Source organism: Colossoma macropomum, unplaced genomic scaffold (assembly GCF_904425465.1).
Source record: "Colossoma macropomum unplaced genomic scaffold, Colossoma_macropomum, whole genome shotgun sequence".
Taxonomy (NCBI): Eukaryota; Metazoa; Chordata; class Actinopteri; order Characiformes; family Serrasalmidae; genus Colossoma; species Colossoma macropomum.
Genome location: NW_023494799.1, coordinates 9,360,243 through 9,370,100, shown reverse-complemented (window position 1 = coordinate 9,370,100; position 9,858 = coordinate 9,360,243). Strand labels below are relative to the sequence as shown.

The 9,858-nt window shown below is 41.5% G+C and overlaps 1 protein-coding gene across 1 annotated transcript in view; it reads right to left on the bottom strand.

Moving 5' to 3' along the window:
- Positions 1–6,126: 6,126 nt before the first annotated feature.
- The window catches only part of hcn2b (hyperpolarization activated cyclic nucleotide-gated potassium channel 2b), a 55,056-nt gene continuing 51,324 nt past the window's right edge, over positions 6,127–9,858 (bottom strand). Inside the window, 1 exon segment of the mRNA XM_036587180.1 lies at positions 6,127–9,707. Coding sequence (XP_036443073.1) covers positions 8,818–9,707 — 890 coding nt within the window. The 3' untranslated portion in view covers positions 6,127–8,817.

Below are 9,858 nucleotides of genomic sequence, written 5' to 3'. Positions count from 1 at the left end.
TCAGCGGCTATCTGGACCCACAGTGCTTGCTGAGTGCCGACCTCTCAGCAGGGCTCCCTGGAGTGGCTGTGAGAAGCAGGAGAGGAGCTGCCAGGCCTGAGCACAGAGCCTATCCTTAGGCTGACCTCTTGTCCCCGGTGCATTCTGCTGGGGCGTCTCATTCTCACCAACACTCAGCGCCGGAGCTGAGAGGTCGCGCCCAGCCCGAAAGCGAAGTGAGGGCTTCAGATTCCAGAAAGACGCAGAAGAGTACAACGGAATTACTGTTTCACGCTTGAGTCTTTGGGAGTGTGGCAGAGCCTTTATAGGAAAGTCTGCCCACTCCGCTGCTACCCGGGCAGTTATTTTCCACACATTTAAAACCAGGTCCCTGTTTCTCTGAATGAGGACAGACCAAAACTGAGCACCACAATGCTTCAAAAACATATGTGAAGTTACTGGAAAGTGTGCAATGCAAAGAACAAGTTATTGTTGTTTTGGTTACTGCTCATGCTCATTTGGTTACTGTACAACAAAGGAGGGATTTTCTCATTTGCAGTTTTGCCAGCAGACCGATGGGCTCTTTTTATTGAAGGGCGCGACTCTCTCTGTAAAAGCTTTCCCGTTTTTTCACTTTTTAACTTTTAACTTTTTAACTCTAGTGAGTTACCAGATAGCTAATGAAGTAGCAAACCGATGCTAGAAGTAATTACCAGCTATCTAAATATGATTATGCATATAGTAGCTAGTGCAGTAGCTGACTAGCTAACTTTTCATAAAAAACCTTTTCAGTGGTTCCACTTGGTAAGAGACTTGGGAATTCCTCCAGTCTTTCAAAATCTCTGAATAATTCAGTCCTTGAGATGTAAACAGTGTCATTCAGAGATGTTTGATGTCAAATTTTAGAGAAATCTAAAAGACTCTGGTTCCACAGTTCCTGTGACCACCACTGTGAACCATTCTGACTTGGCAAGTTTCTCTAGAATGAAGCATTTCACACCAAACCACTGTGAACAACTTTGTTTACGTCTCATTTAATTATGTAGAGTTTTTGAAAAATTGGTGGAGTTTCCCTTTAAGGAGTTTTTGGACCTGACACTCTTGACTCGGGTTGTTCTAAATTTGCTGATTCACTCTCAGGTCCTTGCAGAATGTATAGCAGAGGATAATCTTGGGAGAATATTTCAGCCTCAAAAGAAAGTTCTTTTTATAGCGTTCGGAGTCAGAGCCGCTCCGAAGACTTCAGAGGAAAAGCAGTTTCTCCATCAAGGACAGGAGAGCAGGAGACCAGCATTCAGCTGTCCGTTAATAAGATGGCCTGGAGCAGCCGTGACAGCAGAGCGTAGAGGATACGGACAGCTAATATTTGATGTGATGTTGGCTGAGGAACACAAAGCCTGTAGCCACTTTATGAAGTCTGCTTACTGTTTAAATGGTTCTCCAGCTGCCACATGTATCCTCTGCAGGACTCCATGGTGCAGTTAAAAGCACATCATGCAGACATTTCAATAGCTTTTACTACAACTAAACACTGCTCATCTACAAATGGATGTCAGTGCTAAAAGTTCTCTAGACATCCCTGTAAGCGCGTCTGTGAGAGTTGAAAGTTGGAGGCAGAACTTCAGATGCATAAAGTAGAGCAGCTGTGAAAACGGAAGAGACTGAGTTTTCCACTGTTTTGTTTTGGCTTAATTATCAGGAAACCCCATTCTGTCTCACAGAGGCAAAGTCTTCCATTTATGTAAGGAATGAGGGAATAAAAGATGAGAAAAGAACTTCTTTCATAACATCAGTTATTAAACATTACTATTCTTATTGCTATTTAAATGTCTAACTTGTCATGACGTCAGAATAAAGAGAAACTTTCTATGTGAACCTGAAAAAGCTTCCCTTAATGACGCTCCATGGAACTTTCAGTAGTGGTCAGTGTGTGAAATAGCCCGATATTTAGGGGGTCCCATGTTGGCTGCATACTCCAGCATTGGCTGGCTGCTCACACGCCGTAGCGGTGATGATGCTAGCTTCAATGAGTGCGTTTACATGCACTCAGTAATCCGATTGTTATCAGATTTCTGCAGTTATCTGATTATTCAAATGGTCACGTAAACAGCACAATCCGATTTCTTAGATCAGAGTAACTCCTAGAAATCCTATTTAGAAATCTGATGAAGAGAGTCAGATTTTAGCCCAGTAATCAGATTTCTCAGTGCTCTTACTCTGATTTCGTTCAGATTTCCCAGTCTGCACGTGTGCGAAAACAGACAGCGATACCGAAAATAAGCAAGCAGCGTTGCCGCAAGATGGCAGCACAACACTTTTGGAGCGATGCTGAATCCAACTACATGCTTGATGAAATGAAAGATTTAATGTATGTTCAATTTTCAGGTAAAGTGTCGCGAGGTTTAAAAAAAAAAAAAAAAGCTGCGGCATGATGTTATACATTGTTTACATCACGTCTTCTTCTGTGAGTTTATTGGCTGGTTGCAAATCAGAAATCCAATTACTGCCCGACTCATGTAGACCTGGAGTTTCCCTATTATCTGATTACTCAAGGGCATGTAAACGCATTGATCGGATTATTGACAAAATCTGATTTTCCGCAGTTATCGGATTATTAAGTGCATGTAAACGATCTCACTGGCAACAAAAAGCTCTTCTCTAGTTTGGTTGTAGTTAAGTTCCTCACATTAACTGAGATCTTACACATCTCCTCTTTTGCCTTCGCTTTGAGTTACAGTTCACTTTGTCTCTTGGGAAACTGGGCGAGTTCTCAGATTTACAACTATATTATGCCATATTGTAAAGTTTTTCAGAGGATCCTGGATATAGTTACAGTTGCTAGGCTATGAAAGACCAACTGGGTGAACCAGTCTGCTACAGTGCCACCCTGAGGCAGACCAGTGCTGCAGCTCTAATTAGTTAAGAATCTTGCCTTGTGGATGAAGCAGCTAAACAACAACAGCATAATGTCAAAATAAGCAATATTTTTAAATAAACAATGATTTATTTCCAGAGACCCCCCCAGAGTTTTGATTTTGAGACAGTCAGTGGGCCCAAAAGGTTAATTGAAGGTCCCAGGACCCCCCGTATTTCACACCTTGATAGCTACTAGTTCTAGTAGTGGTTCTTCATATTTCATCAAGCTCTCTCCATGCATCTGATTTATTATTAATGAATACACAGATTTGTAAACTAATTATTACTGATGTTCATCAAAGCTGATCTGCTGGGTTTCAGGGAGTCTAAGTTTGGAATCAGTGAAAAAAAAAGCCATTTTGTGGCAGAAAAACGTAGAATGTGATTCTAATATGCTAGTCGTGTACTAGCATAAAGTCGTATAAATGTGTCATAAAATGTCTAAAAATGTCTTATTTTTTACTATTAGAGGTTTTACATTTGATGACTGATCCAGGCCTTTTTTAATGGATCAGATATCAGTTAAAATAAGCCTGATCCAGTTCTGATCTTTCCTTTTGTTGTTGTGCTGTTCACTCTGCTGTGTAAAGGAGCCATAGACAGACATTATTCGCTGACTTGCAGCAGTGAGGCTCGAGTGTAACAAGCTCTCAACATGTCTGCAGTGTGGAAGAACTTTAAGGTGGAAATAATGAGAATGTGTAATATTTAATATGTGGGTGTTTCTACTGTGTTTAAACAAAGTCCATATAGAAAAGTCTGGAAAGTCTGTTCACTCGAAGGCCATATTTGCATCACAGACAGTTATTATTTCCCACCATACAAGACGAGGCTCCTGTTTCCTTGAACGGGGAGAGACCAAAATACTCGAAACTGAAGGTCAAATCACTGTTTCAAAAAACAGATGAAATCCCTGATAAAATCGGACAAAAACCTCACAACTAGTTTGTAGCATTTTGTTCAGTAACATACAAAAAAACTTTTTTTTCGGGTTGTTCTGGCTACTGTGTTCTGGCTGCTAAACTGCAAGCTGATTGGTTCTTTTTTTTGAAGGGCAGGACTTTCTCCACAAACAGACACCATGTTGAGCATTACTAGCTTTCCTGTTCATATTTAATCCCTGTCTCCTCCTGTATGACGTCTCTGATTTAAACTGGCCATCTTTTTGTTAAAATAGACACATATATTGTGAGCATGCAGCTGTTCTCATCTGTTTCCTGCTGTTTGTCTGCTTGACATCAAAGTTGACAAAAGCGGTCTTTATGAGAGTTGACGTCCAGTTGGAATAAGCCTTTATAAATGTTTATGTAGGTTTATGTCTGTTGTCATGATGAGCTTGTGTTGGTGTCATGTTGTCTTATGAACACTGCCCCTCAGTAAAGTGTCACCAAAATAACTTTTGGTATTTAGTTTATAATATTTAAATGTTCATTTTTTTATTGTATATAACATAAGGAAAATTCTTCGTTTGACAATTGATTCCAAACTTTTTAACTGTAGTTCTGACATAAAACACTAAGCTACAGTATATTCAAAGAAGTGTAGTAGAAAGAATCTACTTTTATACAACCATAGCAGAGTGAAATCAACAAGGAAGAAAGACTCACCAAAACCTTCCTCTCTTTATTCAAAGACGAAATCAAACTACAGAACATAAGAAATTGTCCCCAGCCTGAATGCATAGCAAAACTTGTGGCACATTTTCTTCACAATGATCAACAGCAGTTCAGTCAACGTTCTTTGCCTCTCTTGGACAAAACATTAAAAGATTTTTTTATTGCTTCAGACATTTGAATTTGGCAAAGTGTAACACTAGACAATAGAGGAGATCATCTCATAGTCCAAGAAAGCAATTATAGTAAGCAGTGTTTTTGGGGGATGTAAGGATTTTGAGGTCTGCTTTACCAGCCTAAAGTGGTAGATACAGCAACACTGTTTAAACTTTAACTTCTGCAGAAGAGGTTAAGGGCAACTGTTTTAAAAAGTTAGTTTATATTACCAGACAAGTAAAATCAACCCTATATATAGACCACCTCCCTTTGATTATTTAATTTCTGGTCCAAACAGCCATTAAGTACAAGTTGTTCATTCTTCAGCATAGGTAAACAAGCAGTAAACATGTCTAACAAAGTCACACAGAAGCCTCAACAACTATATGTGTGTATTTAGTATTTAGTGTTTCTACTCTTTGTTTGTATTACAGCTTCCATTCTTTTCAGGAGACTTACTTTCAGTTTTTCAAAGAAATCTGCAGGGATATTTTTTCCACACCTTCAAAGTTCAGTCTTAGAAGTTGGTTATACTGTATATACTCTTATATATATATACTCTGTTTCCCACAATGTAAGTAATCTGAAACACATTCAGTAATGTTGAGATCTGGACTCTGGGGTGCTCAGTCCATTGGTTGGGAGAACTAGCAGCTTCTTTGATTTTGCAAATGTTCTGATTTTTTGTCCATTTCCTTTTCTCAGTAAGGGCTACTTGTGAGCAACACATCCTTTCAGACCCATAGAGCTGTAGTGCACTCTTTCACACATTAACTGACAGATCTGCTCTTTTGTCTTCAGTTTGAGAAATGAGCAACAGTCTCTTGGAAAACTGGGCAAGTTTTCAGATTTACAAATGTGTTACAGCATATAAAGTTTTTCAGAGGTATCCTGGGCATAGTTACAGTTGCTCGGGCCAACTGGGTAATCCAGTCTGCTACAGTGCCACCCTGAGGCAGACCAATGCTGCAGCTCTAATTAACCAAGAATACCAAAGACAGACGTTTGCCGATTGTGGGTAAAGCAGCTAGACAATGCTACAATAACACCATAATAAGTAACACTTTAAAATAAATAGCAATTTATTTTCAGGGCCCCTCAGAATTTTGGTAGGTTAAATAGAGGATCTTGGACCCCCAGGACCCCCTGTATTTCGCACCTCGAATGGAAGGATGGACAGAAACACCTGTGGATCTTTTCAGATTTGAAGCAAGAGTGAAGCTTGATTTTCACCTCTCTGTCTAAGATGAAATTTTTAAGTTCTGTTTATCTGATGGGGTCAGTTTTGGTGTCTACCAGGTCTTGCACAGTTGTTAGAAATCCAATTTTCTCTGTATCTTTTAATAATTTTTTGAACTCCAGTTTTGTAAACTCCTGTATTTTCCTTTAACTTTCCCTTTCCTATGCATGTGGATCATCTTATATCTAATCACCTCAAAAATATTCCCATAGAAATGAATAACTTGTACTAAATGGTCATTTTGGCTGGAAATTAATAAATGATGGGTGGTCTTTGACTTTTGCACCATACTGTAAATAATCAGGGGTGGGCAATATGAAGGCATTTATCGTTATCATCACATTAAATCACAATATGCTTTCCTGAGCATACTGTGGATACTGTCATTACTGGATGTTTCATTACAAACATAATAAGTCCTGTTTAACTGGGTTTAGCGCAGTGCATTATGCAAAACATTGAATAAAGTCATTGCATCCATAACATTTGATATTTTTTTCCAGCTTATGAAATTAGAAAATGTCTTTAAGCATCTTGATCTTATATTTTGCCATATTGCCCACCCCAATAAATAATCTGTAACCACTTTTAACCATATTCCCAGATATAAGCCACTCTCTAAGGTCATAAACGAGACAAGGCTTGTATAAATCTTAAACTGGAGGCCTCTTTACAATGTATTGAGAATATAACACATAGCAGGCCTTCACAGGTGATCCGTCTGGGTAGACAACACATTGATAAATCAAGGGTGGGGGGGACACATGGGAGGTTGCAGCCAGCCATCATCAAACAACGCAGTGCTGAAAAGAAACAGCAGGATCAATAAGGGCTTTTATGGAGCAAGTGACTGAGTGGAAGTCACCTCATTACGCAGCTATGGAGAGTCAGTTATTCGCTGAAGCCGAACCATAGACAGCAGATGAGCACGGAAAGACTCATCATGGGAAACAGGTAATCACTAGAAGTGGCTCACGTAATCTCACTCACCCTTTCTGACGCCAAGGCATGGCTGTGGACAGAGCTAGCTCGGAGCGTTCGGTGCCTGACATCCCATGTGACTCTGATAACGCAGGTGGGGGAGGGGGGTCTTCACACATTGGATGCTGCTACATTCTCTTCACATTACTAAGGGAAGTACGTGACTGAATCTGAGAAGCTAGCCTGCGTGAATAATTGCATTAATTCCCGCTGAATATCCACGTGTGAAGTGGAATGTGAGCGCGTTGAGATGCAGCAGACACTGCGAAAGTGTTGACTAAGTGTTACACCCACCAATAAGAATAGATAAAAATGTATTTACAGTATTGTTGCCATTATTAGCAAATCCTCTCTTTGCATACTGCTCTCTGTTTCCACTGTAGCTAAACACAACCATTTTTAATTTGTTTGACAGATACAAAGAGTAACTTATATAAATCCGTCATGGGTTGTAAATATGGGCGAATATTTGAATATATTTGAATATTTAAAACACACACATACAGACACACACAGGCCTGGACAAAGAATATGGCTTCTAAGTGGAAATCAAGGCAATGAAGTTATATTTGTTTCCATCTTTTCATTTAAACACATAATAATATTGTTTCTTTTTGGCCCAACTTTGGTCTAGAGGGAGAAAAAAAAGAAAGACGTTGCTATCAGTAAGAATGTGCTTCCAGATTGATCAGCTGTCAAATACGCTACACTGTCAACTATAAAAATACAGAACTTAATATTTTACATCAACCTTTTACAGTCATGTGAGCCCCTGGTCTGTTTTCTAAGTGAAAAATAAGTTAGCACATCCACATGCACATTTTAATGCACAATTACTGTTTATTTGCCGAATTTAATATATTGAAAACAAATAAAGCATAAAATACGGCTACTGAGTGGTACAACTGTCTAACTGCTTAATCATCAGGAGCTCTGAGCAGTAGAAGCTGTCACCTGTCCAGGCTAGGGGCACTGTGCGTTGGGGAAGTCCTAACCCGTGGGTGGGATTTAGCATTAACTAAACTGGTGATTTTAAAAAATCTGACAAAAATATGCAATTTTTTTAGTAAACTACTTTTAAAGTAGTATTTTGTTGACCTAACCAATTAAGTTCTGAGTAAGCTCAACTACAAACTATCGTAAGATGCAGTAAGAGGAAAACTTTTGGCTAAACTAAGTTGAGAAGATTAAAATAAGCTACGTAGAAGGTTGACGTAAAATACCAAGAATGTTTTACAGTGTAGCTTTTTGCCTGTTTTCCTATAGCAGTTTTAATATTGCTGAATTATAGGTCAAAGGGCTGTTGTCTAATAAAAAAAATACTTGTAAAGAGTCGGCTTCGACAGAATAATTAGAAGCACGTCATCCCCCCTCCCTGGTTGCAGCCCACTCTTCATTGCATCATAAAGACTTCTGTAAAGAGTCAGCTTCTACATTGTAATTAGAAGTATGTCATCCCCCCTCCCCTAGGTGCAGCATCATAAAGACTTCTGTAAAGAGGTGGCTCCTACATTGTAATCAAAAGCACGTCACCTGTCCCCTCTGTGTCAGCGTCCCAGGCCACTCTGCATTGCATCATTTGGACTACAGTATGACAGACTATTTTTCTTGCAATGTTTGAGAATACGACCACAATAAAGAAAGCAATTATGAAGAGAGGCAAACTGTGTGGGAGAAAGCTACATTGATGTTTATGCTTGTGGGTACAACAGAAACATCTCAGTGATGTTTGAATCTTCAATTTTACAGACTTTGTATGGTTAATAGTTGTCAAGTCTGGTAGTTCTAGTCACCTCCCCTTGTCACCAATCACACTGCATACATTCTTAGAGTAAGATCCGGGGTGTGACAAGGAGTAGAGAAACATACTTGCTGAAGGAAGAAACACCCAGCTAAAGCACACAGCCAGCACCCCCCAGCTCTGTCAGAAGGTCACAAATTGGAAGATAATCTAGATCTGACGTGATGGTCCGTGTCTGGAAGGCTGATTACTGAATCCTTCTTGGGCAGTCCCGAGTCCTGGCTTGGCCTCATTTGGGGCAGGGAGGCGGGCGGGAACGCCCCCACAGACATCTGGTGTGGAAGCGTCATCCTTGGAGGAATGGCAGCCCGGAAGCCTGTGGGTCCTGGAAGATTCTGAGGGGGTCCGATGGAAGTGGAAGATACTCGGGTGGATTGGGGCGGGCTGGGGGCAGCCGGCTGCACCACGTCGTGTGGCAAGGACGGCTGGGAGGCCGAGAGGGCTCGGACGTCCTGGGTTATTGTGCTCCTGGGGGCTGCTGCTCGGTGCGTGGGGCTGGGGACGTGCTGCTGCACCAAGGACAGCTGGGACCCTGAGGGGGCACCCATGGGGCTGGAGCTGTACTGGAACGTTCGGCCAGCTGTGGCCAAGGGGCTCTGGATGGGCGTCCCTGCAAGGGCAGAGGCCAGAGCGCCGGCAGAGAATTGGGAACCTGGAGGCGTCTGCTGGGTCCCGGGACTGGCAAGACTCTGGACCACCTGGAAGCGCCGCACCATGCGAGGGGACTGGAGAGCGCCATGACCTGTCAGAGGGTTTGCCATCTGTGGGCAAAAGCTCATGGCCACGGCCTGCTGCAGGGTGGCGATGGCGGAGCTGGTGGGTGGCTGGCTAGAAGGAGGGAACATGGTCCCATGGGTGGAGGGAGTGGCGGACATAGCGCGGGGCCTCTGTAAGTCCACCAGCTTCACCATCTCCCGGTCGTACTTCACAATCTCCTGAATCAACTCATTCTCGCGGTTGTTGAAGACGCCAGAGTTTAGGTCGTGCTGGACTTTGTGCATCAGGATGGAGTTTTTCTTGCCTGAAAGAGGAAGAAGGAGTACATGGAGTTCAGTTTTTTGCCTGTGCCTCAGTGTACTCAAATATTACATATACAGGGTTTCCACAGATTGTTCTTCCCCGGCCGCATGCACCATTTCTAGTATGAAAACTGATGTGAGCAGAATTATTAT